The 19,713-nt window shown below is 37.1% G+C and overlaps 1 protein-coding gene across 11 annotated transcripts in view; it reads left to right on the forward strand.

The window, feature by feature from the left end:
• The window catches only part of GPBP1 (GC-rich promoter binding protein 1), a 329,691-nt gene that overhangs the window by 1,800 nt on the left and 308,178 nt on the right, over positions 1–19,713 (forward strand). For 5 of the 11 annotated variants that reach the window (XR_011723178.1, XM_071730289.1, XM_071730290.1 and 2 more), the window contains exons 2-5: positions 138–1,178; positions 1,925–1,992; positions 8,137–8,291; positions 12,635–12,754. Coding sequence is in view for 10 of the 11 variants with exons in the window: in XM_071730289.1 (XP_071586390.1) it covers positions 12,692–12,754 (63 nt within the window). In the remaining variant the exon portion in view is untranslated. Of the gene's footprint in view, positions 1–137; positions 1,993–8,136; positions 8,292–12,634; positions 12,755–19,713 lie in introns of all 11 variants that reach the window. The other 6 variants (XM_071730283.1, XM_071730284.1, XM_071730287.1 and 3 more) reach the window with 4 other exon arrangements.

Here is a 19,713-nt window from a genome sequence, read left to right on the forward strand (position 1 = left end):
TTTTTATTTTCTTCCTCGGGGCAGTGAGGGGCAGGCGAATGTTTTCGCCTTCGGGCTGCGTTATCCGATAAGCAACCCTGCAGCGGAGATGGAGATTTCAAAAGACGAAACTGATTTTTTGGTTGTTTTTACCCTAGGCAGTTTGGATTACAGCGAGAGTCCTGGGTGGTTGCAGCCTTTTTGCTTCAGCTACTAGGGAGGAAAAAAGGTGGAAATCGACCTGCAGCAGTTGCTTCTTGTAAAAGGCGAGAGATAGCTGACACTATTCTGGCATTATTTGTCTAACTGCTTCGTCCTGAAAAGTCTTCTGAAACAATCAGTAGGCATTTGACAACTGAAATGAAAGTTTGAAGTCGAGAGTTTTTTCTTTCAAGCTATCTTGAGCACTGTACCCTTCGACACTTTTGTCCTCATGGCATGGATTCAAGGCTAAATTTATTGAGTTTCCAATTATTTGTCAGCCAAAATAAAGTGCTTTCTTGCCTTTAAATATTTTTTTTTCTGCTAGGCAACACTTTTGAGTCATTGGCATAACCAGTTTTTTAACTGGCTTCAGGTTAAATGCAGCCTGAGTCACTGTGTAGACACTTGAACAGTTTCACATCTGGTAGTTTTCCTCTTATGTTAGTCTTTTAGATTTTTTGACCTTGGCTTTTGATATTTTGAAGTGTTTTCCAAATGCAGAATTTCATAGATGTCTTTTTATAATTTTTTCTTTTATATTTTATGTAATGCTTTTGTCCAAAAATGTTGTTGTCAGTAAGCAGTATGGTGGTATCCAGATAGCTGTTTACAAATGCATCTGTTATCCAAAGCTAGGAAATGTGCCACAGTTCAGATGTAAAATTTGGATTCCCAGCTTCCCAGTTTGTGATGTAGAAAGTGTATTTATTTCTTCTGGAGCTGATGCTTATTATACTGGTACATACATGGAATAGACAAGAGAAGCTGTCAGAAACAAAAGAACACTTCTGAAGACGGAGCTGGCACATTTTGGACATAACCTTGTGGAGTCTATAAGCAAGAGGGATGGGTAGCTGATTTCTGTGAGGTCAAATCTATGTCAAACAACTATGAATGTAGTTTCAGCAAGAACTTGAGATATTATCTCAAGGAAAGCAACCTGGAAAAATACAAATTTTGGAGTACTAACACCTTGTGTGATCCTCTTGGAGTAGGTAAGTATTGTAGTGTTCATAAATCAATTTACAGTTGAGCGTTTTATCACAATGTTTGAATCGGTAATGTTGACTACATAGAGATTATTGGGGTTTTTTTAGAATGTTTAAGTGAGCTTGTGGAGTCTAATATTCACCTCCTGGTATAAGAATGTTTCAATTCTTAAATAAATTGTAGAATACAAAGAGAAGTGTGTAGCTAGAAGCATGATTATTTCTGGGAGATTAAAAAAAAGGTGCATGTAGACTGAACCTCTAGCTAATTTAGATTTGGTGTTAATGCTGCAGTCTCAGCAATGAACCGTTTTACTTACTGAATTAGTTAGCAGTTAATTTACACATTTCAGCCTTTGTATTATATGCATTTGTAGCATGAAGGAAGTAATAATGTAAATGTGGTTATTTTATTTCCTTCTACAGTTATTTGTCACTAATGGAAAGCAGATATTTTAAAACAAAAATTATTTTACTTCCTATGCAAACTAGCTTTTTAATGTGTTTATATTTTAAGATTGGGTTCAGAGTAATTTCCTATTCGGTAATGGGAATGAATGACTCTTTACCAGTATGCAAGTTTTTGTACAAAAAACCTTCACCTGTTTGGAAGGACTCAAAATCTAGTGGTGAATTAGCTAATTTAGATGTTGGGTATATTGCTTTTCACTCCCTCCCATAGTGGCTACATGCTTATGAAACTAGATGAAGTTTAAATGTTGAAATTAATATGTTTACAATAATATTTTTAGATTTTCATTCAACTGAATAGCTACTGCCTGAAAGAAAATGAAGATGGACAGAACAACTTAATTCAAAAGTCAGTGGTAATTTTACCTAAGTTCTCTCCTCTATATCCCATCTTGATTTTTTTATAAAGCTTTAAATAATTAAAGTATTATTGAGTAGATTGTGAATTGAGTGTCTGGTAAAGGTGGCACATTTACCTTAGTTGCCAACTTTTAATTTTTTTTTTTTTCAGAGCTTCTGCAATACTGATCTGCAGAGCTTCTGCAATACTGAGCTAATGAAAAAAAAATTGTTTTCTTTAAGGGCAATGTAAAGATGTTTGGGAAGATGGCTTTTGTTAAAGCCTTATAGGAAAAGTAAAGTTTAAGTGCTGTATTAAAGTTAAGTGCTGTATTTAAAGATTACTACAGTGTTTTTTTCCTCTCTAACTTACAATTTTTGACCACAAATTAAAGACGTGCATCCAAGTAAATTTTTTTTAATTCTCAGACTCACTGAAGTAGTTCTATTCTGTGTTTTGTCTTGTCAGTATCTAGAAGCTGATCCAGCTTCTGTATTTTGCTTTCTTTGGATAGCCTTGGTGTTTTGCTATTTTAATTTCTGTTTCAGTTTTGCTGTTTTGAAAACATGGAAACTGGGACATGAGTATGAGGCTTTTCCTGTAGCTTCTTGTGCCTGTGGCTTTTCCATGTGGAGCCTCAGTGTGACTGGGGATCGATTGAATGAACTGAGACACATGTGAAGATTGGTTTTCCTCATTCTTCTAGTTGGATTAATCTGTGTTATGTTTGAAAGCATTTGGTAAATGGAATTTCAGGTGTGAGTTTGAATGCTGTCCATTATATGGTCATAATTAATAGTATTACAGGTACTTGCTTCTTAACTCTTAGAAAAACTGATATGCCTCTTTTTCAAGCTATTAACTTTAGGTGCTGTGAGATTATTGTGTCTCTTCACAAGAGGCAGGCTTGAAATCCTTGAAATCAAGGACAGGTGTAATTTTTATCCTGACTCCTGGATGGTTTGAAGAATTTGCTTTTTCATTAAATTAACCCTGCCTTTACATCTCTCTGTTTGCTGGCAGAATTCTTTTTTTCCTTTTCACCATGTTTGCATCTGGGAAGTGCAGTTGTTCTTACTTGTATGTGTATATATTTGACAAGGATTCATGTGTGGTTTACAGTTGTACCCTTATACTCTAGGGAAAATTCATACATGGGTGAGGCTCACTGAGAAGAAAATACATAGCATGCCATTGCACTTTAATTCCTTCTTTAGGTTTAAATTTGTACAGTGCTGACAGCCTGTTAAGTGGTTTGGAGACAACTTTAAAGATAAGATCCTTGCCCCCCCAGAGCTTATACTTTAAGTCTTGATGTAAACATAGCTTTTGTACTGGAATAGGTGTCAGCAGCTTGGCTCTCTTGCTGATGGGTTTATTCTGGCAGAATAAAAAAAAATGGATATATTTGTATTGAGAATTGCCTTGAATTGGCTGCTCTGGTGTGTGAAAAATCTGTTGCTTGAAGCTTTCAAGACTGAGGGGAATTTAAACTTGCAGCAAAACTTAAGTGGAATTACATATGTAAGTGATACGGAGAAATTGTGTAGATGTGTAGGTTTGTTAGTAATCACAAGTTAATGTACTTTACCCTCCTTTTTTTCATCCATTCTAATGAGTTTCTTCTGTTTAAAACATGTGGATGAAACAGTCTAATAGTGATATTTCATCAATAATTTATGGGGAAGTTGCTTTTATTTGTTTTTTAGTAGTACGAGTAAAATTCTGTTAGGAGTAATTTTCAGACTTCATTATAAAGGGACTTGAATGGCACTTGGCATGTTTGGTTTTTTTGTTTTGTTTTCTTTTGGTTTTGTGTGTGTTTGAGCAGTAGTGTAACACAGTAACTGGTAACAGTACCCTATGTGGTGCTATCAACTCTTACACAATCATCTCTTTTGTATTTGTAGTGAACAGTGAGGGAAAGGGATGAAGTACTTAAGTTGCTTCATGTGCTCAGGGTACATAGAAACTGCTAACCTTTTGAACTCTGTTTTATTCAGATCCTTATGAAGATTCCAAGGGAGTTCCTGGTTATTTTGTTACATATGTGCTGTGTGGGGTGGTGATGTTACTGCACAACACTTCAGTTTTTGTACTTCAAACCTTGCAAGAAGCAAGAGATCAGTGTTTTTTCTTGTTTTCCACTGGAAGAAACCTGGTTGTAGTTTACCTTCAAATATGACGTTATTCTGTGTTACGAAATGTTTGCTTTTTCGGTTTACATTTTGGTACAGTGCAAGAAGGCAAGACTCTTGTTAAAACTGATAATTGCATTATTCAAAGCTCTCAGGTTCGGCTTTTTCCAAAACATTTCCTAACAGATACTTTTGTTGTTGTGACATCAATATTTGATTCACAGAAGCAATGTAAACTCTGCTGCTTGTAAACCATATCTATATATGGAAAGGGAACCATATAATAAAGAGCAGTGGTTTGGATGTTCTAGAACACCAATGTCCTCCCAAAGACTGCCAGCTTTTCAGTTCATTTTGGAAAACAAAATATGCTTCAGCTGATTCATCCTCATATCAGGAACTTGAGCCCTAAGTAGAAGAGAAAGTGGGTTTTCCATAGGTTTATTTTGTTTCTTTTTTGCTAAGTGACTGTAAAGCTAGATTTTAGTGCTGTGCTGTACTAGAGAATGTTTTGGCTCCAAAAAATTGACCTTTAAAGTTTGATTCCATACGCTTACTTTACTTAGGCATGTTGTAAGACGTGTTCAGATTTGACAGAGGATCTGGATCTTTCCCCAGTGTTCTGCAGGAAACCTTAGTTCTCATACCTCTTTCTAAAATAGTTGTCAAGAAGGTAAATTAAAAAAAAAAAAAAAAGTACGAATATTTTCTTTAATTCTTCTGTATTGTTCTGTGTTATACTACTCACCAGAACAATTCTATATTGGATGGTGGGGACAGTGAGACTAAACTGTTAATATTTTCCTTGTTCTGCAGCAGCACAGTTGAGAAAGAAGAGGCTTTAGCTGAATTGTTCAGAACTTGGTGTGTGTGGAGCTGGTGGAAGAGATCTTTAGAGGTTCAGCTCTTTTTTGTTGAGAGTGTGAGTCTTTGTCAAGGAATTTTAGAGCATGAAAGAACTTGAGAGAATTACCATAACCAAACTTAAACTTGTTTGTAAATCTTTTGTCCATGAGCTGTCTTCTACTTTGGAATGTAGTATGTGTGTGTGACACGCACTCACAGTTTCCATTCATAGTCTTAAAAGTTTGGTTGTAAAGATTTAAGCTTATTTTGTTGTTGTGGCTGTGCATTCACAAGGGGAGAAGAAAAGAAAGTAATCTAGTTCAAGTAAACAAACTCTAGTTTAAATAGTTGTCTTGCTTTTGCAGCAGTTTGTGATAAGTAAAAATGCTTCAGCTTTTCAGTACTCTGTAAAGCTTGCATGAAGGTTTGAATATTATTTTCTGTTTTATTAACATAGATTTTGGAGAGCAAAACTTTGAAATAAGTTTACTTTGCTTTGTTGAAACTGCATGAATTGCAGGGCAAGGAAGATTTCTAATAACCTATATTTTTAAAAGGGGAATAAAATCTAGATGCACAGGGTTTAACAAAAGTGTTGTTTAAAGTTTACACTAAGCAACTTCAAATTAATGCTTAACTTGACACGATATAACAGTATATGGTTTGTTATCACAGGATATATTTTTTATAGCAACTGTGTTTTGTAGCAGAAACAAAAACTTCAGTAGGAGTGGGCTATTTTAAAGGCCTGATTACTTTGTGAAAAAAATTATAACTTTTCTGTGTTTGAAGAAAAGAGACTGTGCAGTCTGATGGCTAAGACTTGTGCATATAGTTTCTGTGACTAATTCAGAGAAAAAAAAAGTGTTTTTCTATGGCTGATGCAAAATGAGTAAACACTGGAAGCTGACCCAAAATAGGAGATTTGAAGGGTCAGTTATTGTGTTGCTTGTTTTTTCCATAGTTTCTTTGTTTTAGTGAGAACTTTGCCAGTGGCTTATGCTGTTTAAGAAAAAAATTTAATTTACCTTGGCAAATGTCTTTCTCTTTTTGTTGTCATGAGATGCAGTGCAGTTGGTGTTTGGCATATTTCTGATAGTAAACATTCGCTTTTAATTCACTCATAGAAAATTGTATGCCTCCTTTCCCTTGTTCTGTGCATCTATTTTCTTCTTGTCTTCCTGATGGAAGGATTTGATTGGGGAAGCTCATTACCAAGGAGGCAAAGCAGCAGCAGCAGCAGTAACAAACTGGAGACTATGTATAACCTTTATTTTTTTTTTTTTCCTGTCATAACACTGTAGTACACTTTAATTCTGATTGCTTAACCTTTTTTTTACCCCATTTATAAATACTATACTAAAAATAATGGTGCCAAGGTGAGAATGGGTTGAGGGGTGTAGTTCTTGGTGTGCTGTACTCATAAATCTACGTACCTATAATAAACCGTGAGATATTAGGTAAAAGACCGTAGGTATGTGCCACTTAGATAAATGTACGTGCTAATTTTAGACTCCTGAAAATGTGTGTATAGCCATGTGCTTTTAACATTTATTCTGTTTGTGGGTTTTGCTATGCAAATCAGTAGACTGAATTTCTAAACTAGCTTTCAGGGAACATCAAGAGTTTTCAAATCGTATCTCCCGTCTAACTTTGTGAATTTATGGTTTGAAGCTTCTTATTTTTTCCCCTGTTTATAAATTCGCTATTCCACTCACAAGCTTTCAGTATTCTTAGCTATTTGCTTTTATACTGTCTTTTATTTTAATAAAATAAAAAAAATTTTTAATAAAATAAAAAAATTTTATACTGTCTTTTATTTTAATGGTATTGTGACAAACTCTGAAATACTCAGTGTCACTGATACTGCCTACTGTAAAATATTTAGGGCTATTCCAAGCATGAGAAGGATAGAAGCTAAAATTGTAGAACTAATTTTTCTTGTCTCTAGCTGCTATTATTCTGGCAATCCTTTTCCTTTTAAATTGGTGTTACCATTTTTATCTGTTTCTTCATGCTAGGACATTATGAAAAAGCATGGGTATTTTTATTTATTCATACAAGTAGTATTTCCAAATATATCTCGCCAACAGTAATTAAACCTGCTTTAAATATTGAGGACAGCTTTCTGGGTTAGGGGAATATGTTTTTTTTGTATGCTTGAAGAAACCTTGCTGGAGTTGAATCTGTTCTTCACCCTTGGCACTGTCTTCCCTCTGCCAGTTAAATACTGGTTAGACAAGTTAAACATTATGCCCTTAAAATTGGGTGAGAATCATCCCTGATCTCATGTCCTTGCCATCTTAAAGTTCTGCTCAGCTTTTTTCTCCACTCTCAGTGAAGAAAAGATCAGGTTAGGGAACTCTTGAAGAGGTCTATGTAAATCCATGGGGCTTGTCAATGTGTTCCCATGAGTGCAAGGGGAGCTGGCTGATGTCATTGCAAGGCCATTCCTTAGTATCTTTGAGAGGTCACATGGTCATTGGGACAGACTCTTGAGTACTAGAAGAAAGGAAATGTCAGTACTGTTATCAAGAAGGGTGAGAACAAGGGTCCAGAGAGCTGCACAGGTGCACAGCTGCGAAGGTGATACAGCAACTAATCCTGAAAACAGTATTTATGGTTAAATATGTAAAAAATGTGATCCTTAGTGGTTTTCCTGTAGTTACAGCTACCTAAACCAAGTAATAAAAACCATGGCAAAAAAAAAATCGCAGCAGTTAAATGTGAGTTCATATTACCTTACATGGTTTAGTCCCTTCAGGATTCTGTAATTTAATAATCAGTCTTATAAATTTATATGTTTATAGAAAACAAAACTTGAAACTAAAATTTAGAATGCTTTGAATAAGTTGATTCTGTGATTACATCTGCTTGCTTGCAGTATCCCAGATCACTTCCCATCCATCTGCAGACTCTCATGTTTAGTTTTGTAGCTAGTGCAGAGATATCCTGGAGTCGAAATCTCATGAGAGTCACTTTTCCAACTCCTGAAGAGTATTGTGCCCTCCATAGATGCCACATGTCTATTTTTAGTGTTGTAGAAGTAGATAGAGTGTTTCTGATGAAAAGACATGAAAGGAAGTGAAGCTAACAGAAACTCTGGATAAAGGATCATCTTTATAAGGGAACGGGAGTGATTGCTTTAATTATTTTTTTATGTAACCAGTTTATTTCAGACCTCAGTAGCCTTTGTTTTCTCGATGTTACATTTTAAGACCAGCTTGAAGATATTTGTAAAGGAAATTGTTCCACTGTGTTAGCAGGAGCAGTGCAGGAGACATGATATGAAAGAAGTCTTTGAAAGAAGTCAGGTTAGATCAGGTAAGTGTTCCAGTGTTTGAGCTGATCTCTTCATGTTTGGTTTGTTGTTTAAAGCTGTATCAGGTCCTATTTGTTTACAGCAATTTATAGATGCTGGAAAAAAACAAAAAAGAGGTGCGAGTTTGTCTTACCTTAACAAAAAGTGAATTAACTGAGTTAATAAATGCACCCAATATTGTCTGCAGTAACTGTGCAGTTAACCTGTCTGGTAATAAGTCTGGTATATGATGGCACTGTATTCCCAATTTTAATTATTTTCTCTCCCTTGATGAACACTGGGGATAGAGAAAGAGATTAAAAAAACCCAAAACAACACTGTAAGAAATTTCATAAATTTCATTAAAACATGAAAAATTGTGTTAGCTACACTTGAGATGTATTCCATAGCACTGTTTTGGATAGTCTGTTTAATGGGATCTCCTTTATATATTTTGGACTACTGTCCAGACCCTGGACATAAGAGAGAAAGCCTTAAAAAGGAGGGAAGACTCACCACTGGTCAGTACAGACTGGGTTAGAGATCAGTTGTGCAAACTGAATGTACACAAGTCCATTGACCCTGATGGGATGCGCTCAAGAGTGTTGGGAGAGCTGGGTGATGTTATCACCCTACCTCTCTCCATCATTTTTGAAAGATCGTGGCTAACAGGAGAAGTACCTGAGGACTGGAGGAAAGCCAGTTTCACTTTAGTCTTCAAAAAGGGCAAGAAGGAAGATCCAGGCAATTATAGACCAGTCAGCATTACCTCCATCCCTGGAAAAAATGATGGAGTGTCTCATTGTAGAGGTCATTTCTAATCACATGGAAGAGAAGAAGGTTATCAGGAATAGTCAGCATGATCTACCAAGGGGAAATCATTCTTGAGTAATCTCATAGCCTTCTGTGATGTGACTGAATGGGTAGATACAGGGAGACCAGTGGATGTAGTCTGCCTTCACCTTAGCAAGACTTTTGACACAAGTTTCCCAAAACAACCTGATGAGCAAGCTCAGGAAATGTGGGATAGAAAAATCTGCAGTGAGATGGATTAAGAACTAAACAATAAAGCCCAAAAAATGGTGATCAATGGCACTGAGTCCAGCTGAAGATCTGAGATTAGTGGAGTTCCCAGGGATTAGTGCTGGGTCCAGTCCTGTTCAATATCTCAATCAATGACATTGATGATGATGGGACAGTGTCTTCTCAGGAAGTTTGCTAATGACACAAAGCTGTGAGGACTTCCTGACACCCCAGAAGGCTGTACTGCCATTCAGAGGGACATAGGCTGGAGAGTTGGACTGGGGAAAATTTAATTAATTACAACAAGAGCAAGTGTGAAGTCTTTCATCTTGGCAGGAACAACCCCAAGAACCAGTACAGTTTGGAGACTCAGTTCTTGGAGAGCAGTGAAGGGGAAAGGGACTGGTGGTTGTAGATGGAAAGATGACCATGACCCAACAATGCACCCTTGTGGCCAAGGCCAATGGCATTCTGGGGTGCATTAGAAGAGGGGTGGCTGGTAGGTTGAGAGAGGTACTCCTCCCCCTCTACTCTTCCCTGGTGAGACCACATCTGGAATATTGTGTCCAGTTCTTGGCTCCTCTGTCCAAAAAGGACAGTGAACTGCTTGAAAGAGTCCAGAGCAGAGCCTCCAAGATGATCAAGGGAGTGGAACATCTCCCTTATGAGGAAAGGCTGAGGGAGATGGCGCTCTTCAGCTTGGAGGAGAATGAGGGGTAACCTCATTAATGTTTATAAAGGGAGAGAGCCAGGAGGATGGTACCAGCCTTTTCTCAGTTATGCCCAATGATAAGAGGCAATGGATATGAACGTGAGCATAGAAGGCTCTATATAAGCAGGAGAAATCTTTTACTGTGAGGTTAACAGACTGCCCAGGGGGATTGTGGAATCTCCTTCTCTGGAGACGTTCAGAACCCACCTGGATGTGTTCCTATGTGACCTTCTTTAGGTGACCCTGCTCTTGCAGGGGGGATTGGAGTTGATTTTTCAAGGCCCCTTCCAACCCCTAACTTCCTGGGATTCTGTGGTTGTCTTATGTGCTAACTGCATGGATGTTTTTAGATTACAAACAAGCTCTGCAAACAAGTGTTAATCATTTTGGCTGTTCCATATTTTGACCCCATAACAGTGAGTTACAGGTTGCAGATAGGTGAAAGTTGTAATAGAGGATAAATCTTGAAGAAGCACTTCACTGAAGTCATCAGTTAATTCAAAAGTTAATGAATATAGGGTGTTTTGTTTTGGACCATATTGAGTTCTATCTGTATTATTGCAGGAAAAAAATTGATTTATACTTTCGCTGTAGTGGGTGGTCTTCAAGTTTAAAAAGTTTTCTTTTAAGCACCATGTTGATTTCAAGTAGCAAAGGGGAGAGGGGCCAAACTTGCTAGGGAAACCGTATTCTCATATGTTTGCTCACCTAAGATGGGAAAAAGTGAATTAATTTTTACAATGTTATCTTTATACACATGCATTGTGCCACACATTAAACTGTTTAGTTACAAATACTAGTTTCTGACCTAGAATTGTCAGGTTCAAATATTTTTTTTAAGTCTTAAAGCTGTGTGAGAATCTTGTTCCTTCTGATCTTCAGGACTGTATGTGCAGCATAAATCTACTAAGTAAGTATCTTCTTTGGATTAGGACATCTCTTTCTTTAGTGGAATTTGTTCCTTCAGGTGTTTGTTTTCACTCTTTAAATGCATCTTAAGCCCTCATTTTGTGTGGCAAAGTAAGTGCTTGCTCATTTTACTGAGAGGGTTTCTGAAAGCAGCAGAATTCTGTTTGATATAAACACCACAGGTACAATAACATTACTTCTGGTAGCTGTGTTAATGTTGGGAGTATAACATTACTTCTGGTAGCTGTGTTAATGTTGGGAGTATAACAGCTGTTTTATTGGTGTTAGTGAGCAGTAGTTGATCTGATCTGTGGTGTGTACATAAGACAAGGCTTGCTAGAAAACAATGAGTCCTTCATGTCTAATGGTAATTAAAGCAATTTCTTGTAAATGCTTGTATGGGTGCTTACTACTGACTTTCAGACTTTCATTTTTTTCAAATAATTTAAGTGGTGGTGGTGATTTTAGTTTGTTTTATTTTTTAATTTTATTTTGTTTCAGAGTAGTCGTAGGTTTCTGAAATGCAGAAGTTCCCTTCAAAAGTAAATTGCTGATCAGTGTTACCTATTTGTTTTAGTGATTTTTTAGTCATGCTGGAAGGATGTATCAAATAAATTTCTAGAGAAGTCTGTTCACTATTTTTATTAATTATCTTAAATAATGAAGTAGAGTGTATGGTTATTAAATTTGTAGATATTATGAATCTGAATAGAGCTTGTTGGGTGCATTTGGGAGACAGAGAATGCAGAAACATCTTGGAGTGCTGGGGTTAGCTTAGGTAACAGACCCAAATATGAGGAAAAGAAGACTGAGTCGGACCTGGTAGAAGGAGCATTTCTAGTGATGGAACATATTGCAGAATAATGTGGTGGTCTAAGTTACGGGTTTATCTTCAGCTGGAAAGCAAGGAAGGAACAACCTAGTGTTTGAGAAGCTGATCACAAAGGGTTTAAACATTATATATCCTGCCTGTGGCAGTGGAGTGGTCTTACCAATGTCCCATTTTCACTTTTTCTGTTTTCAGTTTACCAAAACTTCTTCTTGAGAATAAAGAGTATCCTAGAGCTGTTGAATATTTACTAGATCATCAATACAGAGCTCATGCTTATAATGAAAATATTTTTATATTAAAATACATTCCAGGACAAACTTATTGGCAACATAAGTAAATGAGCATCTTTAAGAGTGTTTATGGAACCTGTAAAACATGGAATTGCCAGCTTAAAGCTGGGTAGGCTACATACTCTAAAATACAGTTTTAAAAAAAAGATGTTAATGTTTGTTCTTTTCAGATCTGCTGTTTATTTCCCAATTTAATTATGGCTCAGGTGTTTCTGCCTGTTAGAAGTTAACATACTAAATTTTACTTTAATTTCCAGAGCAATCACATGTATAATCAGATGAGGTTAAGTGCTCTGTTGGTTTTTATAGTATGGAGGTCAGTATGCAGTAGCCTGGTTCAGTCCATAATATAGCAAATAATTGTGAGATAATCAAGTCCAGATTCCAGAGCTCTTGCTAATGCTCACATTACAGCATTTGTAAAGTGAGCTACATCTATGCTCACTGACAGATCTGCACTCTGTAGTGCAGAGATGTGGAATACATGGTTATTTGGGTCTCCCTTTGAAACACTCTCTCTCCTAAGGAACCTTTATATTGTTTCTGAGACTTAGCTTCCAGGGTTGTCTAGCTACCCATTTCTTGTTTTTCTGGTTACAGAGACTTGCCATGAGGTGCTGAAGCCTTGTTTCATCCATTCAGAGAGATCAGACCTAAATGGCGCATCATGACTTTGCTCCAGCCTGGCTTTATTTTCCTGCTCTACCATCATCAACGAAAGTATGTTCTGTGTTGTTATTTTGAACAGGCACTGTCATTATTGTAGAAATCTAAATGCCGTAACCTCAGTTGTCATAAAAATGCAATTTTTTATTAATAGGGTGATAGATGATACCTAGTATGTAGTGTTGTCATTACTTAACTAGTTGTACTGTGGTTATCAAGCTCATTCATCTTCAAAAGTTTTTTTGTTTCAGCAGCTTGAGCTCATGGCAAGAAGCCTGTGCTTGGCCACTTTATTGAGCTGTTGTTGGATCAAGATAGCTTTCACATATTTAAATCAGGAGTTTAAAATTAATGGCTGGATTTTGTGCTAGATGCGCTTTCTTCTGATTTTACTCTGTATCCTAAAAATTTCTCAGGAATGTTATTCTGTCATCCAAGTGATTAAAAAAATGCATTTGAAATACACCACCTGAAGTGGCACTTCAGTTGCTGGTGGGATGCTTGTTACTAGAGATAGAGTGTGGTGCTTGCAAGTAGTGCATCTTTGCTTTGGAGTACTGTTACTCAATAAAATGAGAGAGCTTGGAAACAGGAAATAGTCTCTGAATTACTAGGATTTGTAAATTTTCTATGAAGTCATGAGTATGTCTGTCTCATAAATATTACATTTTTCTAGCTTATCCTTCTTTCTTAGTTTGTGCAAATGCAGAAGCAGCACTGGATATTCAAACTCCTGTCATCTATCTCTCTATTTGTAGAGCTGCTTTCTTCATTATAGTCTTCTGAATGTAATATACATATCTTGAACTATGAGAGTGGCATTGCCTTACTTTAATGTATTTATTAAGTTTCTTCTGTGTTTCATGTCTATGGAAAATGTTTATTCTTTATAAATAAATAGGTTTGTGCTGTTTTTAAGTGCAGTTAGCTGTCAGAATTAGTTGTGTTCCATTACTTTGCTTTGTCTACACATACATACATTCATGCTTTTTTTTAAATGAGGTCATTGAATGTTCTTAGTCATATTGTCCTGTGTAGCTTTCTTCTACACTAACCTAGCCGGTTGCTTTGTTTAATATAGTGTATTATCGACTCTCAGTTGCTGTTCTGGGAATATCAGGACAATCTGTTCCAGGATGGTTCCTGCCATCTGTTTGTTTTCATTCTACTAGATTTCTGATGTATTCAACTCTATTAAAATACTTTTTTCAATTAAATAAATTTTCAATTGGAAAAGCAGTCAGAGCTTAGGTTAATGTGGTGTCAAAATTGCAAAACAATCTTCACATACTTCAAGAATCTTCTGGAAGAGCTTTACCTACAAGCTGAAATTGTCAGTATAGCAGGATAATAGGAAGTTTCAGAACAGTTCCAGTACCAGTTGAATGTATATGAGCTACAGGTTGTATTTGTCATTCCTCATTCCTTAACTGTAGGTAATTTCATTGTAAGTGTACATTGTTGTCCTGTTTTCATCTGAGATAAAGCTGTTTTTCTTCTTAGTAACTGGAATAGCATTGTGGTTTGGATTTACTGTGGCATTTGTTATGAGACAAATTTTGATGGCATATTGATGGTTTTAATTTTTGAGAAGAAACCAAGGACTTTTCAACTCCCCATACTTTGCTAGTGTGCAGATGCACAAGAAACTGTAAGGGAGCATGACCAGAGCAATGAATGCAGTCTGGCTAATGTGATATTCCCTGTCATGCAACATCATGCTTAGGATGTCGATGAGGATGGGCTGGGAAGCCGGCTCTCTCTTCGAGGATTGCAGTTACAGGATTTCTCTTCTCCAGGATTGTTAGCCAGGGCTGGTCTGGCCATTGGTAGTGTAGTTTACGGAGCAAGGCTTGTCCTGTTATTCCTCTGCAAGATCTCAAGTGTTGTGGCTCCCTGTTCACTCTGAAAGATTTTTATTTTCGCTTCCCATATGTCAGCAAAGTAGCTGAAGTGAAGAGCAGGGGACAAACAGGGAGGATGAATGAGGAAGGCAAAGTGTTTCATGTTTTATCCAGTATGGAGCTGGTGTAAGGCTATGGTATCAACAGTTATACTTGAGGAGGAGAAACTGAACTCTTCTCAGTCATTTTTTTATTTCTCTGAGAAGGCACTTCTAAGAATTGCATCTTTGGGAGCTGGTTTCCTCCTGCCCTAGTGTTAGAAAAACTTGGTGCCAGGAAGCTGAGATTGTGAATGATTTTTCTTAATGTGACTGGTAAAGACTACAGGTTGACTGAAATCCTAATGATGTACTGTTAAGTATGACATAGTAAGTTTTTATGTCATCTCTCTGTCACCCACAGGATAGTCCACCTACATAGCTGGGTATCCATTGTTCAGGTGTGGAACTACTATTTTCACATCAGTGCAATATAGCAGTTGGGCAGGTGAAAAAAGGAAGGTGTTGGTTGAAGCTATTTTGGAATGGAGATGAAACTTTCCAGGAAGGTTTGCTGTAAAACATGTGGAGAGCCTGCAAACAGAGCAGTAAATTCAGGTTTTGCAGGTTTACTTGTACTTCATGTTAACTAATAACTTATTATACTTCAGGAATCTGTGTCACTTACTTTCTTGGCTAGCTAGTCAGATAATTTCTCAACTTCCAGACATTGCCAATGGATTTCCCATTGATTACCGTGTCATGTCTGCCATAATCGCCGTAGTGGACTGATGCCTCCATCATGTGGAGAAAACGCAAACTCCATGATCTTTGCATGCAATTTGGAAACATAATGAACAATTCAAGCACTATACATAAAAAACTGTTAGTTACACTTTGAAGAATAATCACAATCAAACTAAGTGCATACAGAAAGTTAAACTCCAAAGGCAGTATTAGAAAATTGTTGTATGTAAATGGACACGTGAAACTGCCTTCTAAAATTTTATCTATGATCAACAGACCTGGAACTTTCTGAAATTTTTAGCAGCTTATTCAAAATTTGTTTAGAATGATTTATTTTTTACTTAAGTATTTACATTCGTTACGATATTTTTTTAAGTATTAAAATCATAGGATATTTTCTTGTGGTTTTCTGGTTTTTATCTCTCTCCACGTTTGTCAAGGACGTAACTCACTCCCCAGATTTTATGATCTGAGCTATTATGTTACATTTTGATTGTGAGGAAAAATCAGCCACTACTGATAGACATCACAAGAATTTACAAAAATAACAGATTTTATGATTTAAGTAAAGTTCAAAGATTTATTTCAGGGAAAGGAGACAATAACACCACCTTTAAAAGAAAAAACAAGTTTACAAGAGGAGAGATTTTACATAAATCAGTCACTCTGGGGAGAGAGTTGTTAAGAAAAGGAAAGAAAATCAAGAGAGCAATTAAGTTTTATCGCCGTCCCCCGGCCCTGGTGGCGTAGGAGCCACGGTTCCTGCTTGGCTGCTCTTCTCCCCTTTTTTTTAATGCTGTTGCTGTCCCGTAGCTGAAGCCGAAGTGGTGAGAGGGGTGGGGGATGGCAAAAGAGAGAGCCAGCGTCTTCTCCTTTTCTCTTTTTGTTTTTATACAGCAAAAAAGGGTTCTGTCTTTTCATAAATCACTGGCACAAGCTCGCAGAGATCTGCCATCCGGAGAATTTTCCTTTTAATTAGGGGAATCCTTCAGTCCTTGTTATCTTGCTAAATTTATTATCTATCTTTGTATTGACCGTGTACCAGGAGACCTTCTGATTAGTGTTCTTATATTTAGGTGCTTGCCAGGCATGATACAAAACAGAAGCTAGTGAAGTTTGGGGTAAAAATTTGTTCATTGAGAATAGGTTTGGTATGTTTTTAAAAGAGTAGAAGAAAATGCTGACTCGAGAGAAAATTTCGTATTTTCAAAGTGTTTACATCATTTCATCCCATGGCTCTTGAGTCAGCATTTTTAATATGTCTCTTCTCTCTCTCTCTCTCTCTCTCTGTATATATATATATATATATATATGTATGTATATATAATTTTGTGTGGTTATTTTGTGTCCTGTAGCTCTTTTTGGAATCTGTGCTTTTTTAGCAGGCCGGTTCCATGCACTGCCTGTCAACAGTTCTTCCCACTACACGTCTTTCCTGGCTCAAAAGCCAGTATATTTTCATGTGTGTTTGTGGGGGCATAAACTGTCCCATGTACCACACATTTGCCACATCATATTTACCTCCATCACATCACATCACATCACATCACATCACATCACATCACATCACATCACATCACATCACATCACATCACATCACATCAATCACCTCACACCATGGGTTTTGTGTCCAGGGGAGTGTGTTTTTGGGATAAACATTTTGTTCGCTATTGGGGTGGGGTTTTTTCCTCTTTTGCAGCAGCGTTTGGAAGTTTTCTCAACAATGTATCATTACATATATTACAGATATGCAAAGTCTAAAAGGTAGCAGAAAGCTACCAAAAAGTTACAAAGTATACAGGATCAATTTTCCTCAAATCTGAGTCATGACCCTGGAGAATTGCTTATCTACTGTATCTGAGTTAACCTGGTCAGGAGAGAATCTTTGCTGAATTTGTCTGACCTGGATTCCATTCAGCCAGGAAGAACAAATGGTGATTACACTCTGTGAGAAAAGAAGGAATAAACCAAACACGAGCAGAAAATACATCCATTCTCCTATGTTATTTAGAAAGGAAGAGAAAGAAGTCCATCTGGGAGACTCCCATGTTTGGACTGGAGGTTTTGCTAGTATGGTTAATTCTTTAGCAATGTTTTACACCACTTTACAATAATAATTTATTTTGAGACAGCAATTGGTTAGGTTTAATTTAGCACACACTCCTCCCTCGGGGGCTAAAAGATTATCCAGGGCCAGCCTATGTTGGTACACAGCATCTCATAACTGGGTTACTCTGTCCACTAACAAGGACAGGGCTTGGCTGTTTTTGTTAGCTACCTATTCCACCCCACTTGTAGTCTAATAATTTGATTTAGATTATAAATCGGGTCACGTGCTCCATTAATAATTCCACAGGGATTCCAGGTTGCAAACTCATAATACTTAATTATTTGCTTAGGGGGACATTCATCTCCTTTCCAATTTTGTGAACCAGATTTTGCCACATCCAAATTTATCGTGGACCTCCTTGCTCTGGTCAGTTTTAGGTGTGGTGTAATTTTATTAAAATAAGGCCTGGTTTACCCCCACGTGGCACGTACCTGCCCAAGTCCACAGAAGCTTACGATAGGCTTTAAGTCCGCAACTGAAATAGTGACCTTTGGTTGTGAATTGTTCTCCATGAAGGAAATGATCATCATAATAATGTCTCATTCTGGTGAGTGGGGGGTGTTACTCCATGGATCACATTTAAAGTCAGATCGTTTACAAAGCCATACTCCATCTGTGGCCTTACATTTGAGTTGAGCATTCTGAGATATGTTAGAACCATCAGTTGAGGACCAATATTGCTTAAAAATAGCCAGACGTCTTAAGTGGTCCTGTCAAACCATACCATAATACATTCGTTGATGCTTTGGACTGTCACTCGTTCCACAAATCTGTTTCATATATGTAGTCAAACCTGGCTTTTTGAGCACCAGGTTTGGTTTGATTGAGGTGGCTGTCCCTTTTCATTTTACTTATTTATGGTTTGGAAATGCATGGTTTGTATTTTAAACATACCTGTTGCATACTTGAGTTTGAATTTTAAGAAGCACATTTTGAAAGGCACTTTGTGCTCTGTTGGGGCATTGTCAGTAGAACTTGGTAGTAATTTTTTGTGTGTGATTGTCTCTTGCAGCTGAGAAGAAGGAAATAATTTTCTTCAAAGTTTTTTCTTAAGTAGTTAAGCATATTACTGTGATTTTATTATTTTTTCTGGCACACTTTGAGCAGTGGACTACTTAGAATAGTAATTCCTTAGACATTAGTGGGTAGTAACGGTTGAAATAAACTTGAGGCTTTCATTTCCACACACACTGTTACTGCTGTACTTTCTTCCTAAATGTTACTGACTCTGGAGAGGCAGTGCAGTTGATACTTGCATGCAGTAAAGTTGATAATCCTAGAATCATTAAGTTTAGTGTACTGACACAGTACCTTTCCACAGAGCTGTTCATTTAGGCATTTGTAGCTTTTATAGCCCCAGGAGATGCTGGATCTCTTGTACATGTGCAATGCAATGGACATAATAGTGCACAGTAAGTCTTCTGGGAGAGAAGGGGGCTTTGCCTCATCTGCATCAATGACTGCTTGTGTGGCAGAAAGGTAGGTGCTGGCTAACACAGTCATCTGCTGGGAGAAGTGTGGTGTGTACCAGCATTAAGGCTAAGTACTACTTCTGCAGTATTAACATTGTTTCTTGAATTTTTAAGATGAATCAGCAAAAGAAATGCTGCAGTGTTAAAACAGTAAAGCTACAGAAAAGTGATAGGGCTGTAAGACATGATCTTTTTTGCTTAGTCATCCCCTTAAGTACGAGTGCTAGTCAGGATGTATTTTGATTTCTGAGTGTTATTAGTAATATAAGGTTTTAGTTAATAAAGTACTTCCTACTATTAAAGATTTATTTCTTAAAAAATTTTTACAATGTCTTATTATAAGATGATAAGTCGAAGTATATTTGTGAATCCATACACTTTCAACTCTAGGTTTTATTTGTGTGTCATATATAATTGCATTTACTTTATTAATTTATAATGACAAGACTAATAAATTGAGCCTTTGTGTACGGCTGTGCTGGTGGAAACAACTACTTGTTTTTCTGTGGAATACACGTGTAGTCTCTGACCACTCGAATTAAGATCCCAGGCTTCTTTTCTTCCAGACTATGATCTCCCAACTTTTCTGACCTGTTTAATTTTTTCTCTGCTGCAACACATGCCACTGTTCTGCTGCCTAAACAAAAGGGACACCTGTGTTTTTTACACTGTGTCACAACATGATGCAGTGCAGTTCCAGTGTCCTGGAGCTGGAGATATAGCTTCCACTTTGCTATCATGAGAGATGGGGCTGTATCTCTGAACCTATGCATCTTTGAAGACTGCAGCACTGTCTGTTACC

This window comes from Heliangelus exortis, chromosome Z, assembly GCF_036169615.1.
Source record: "Heliangelus exortis chromosome Z, bHelExo1.hap1, whole genome shotgun sequence".
NCBI lineage: Eukaryota > Metazoa > Chordata > Aves > Apodiformes > Trochilidae > Heliangelus > Heliangelus exortis.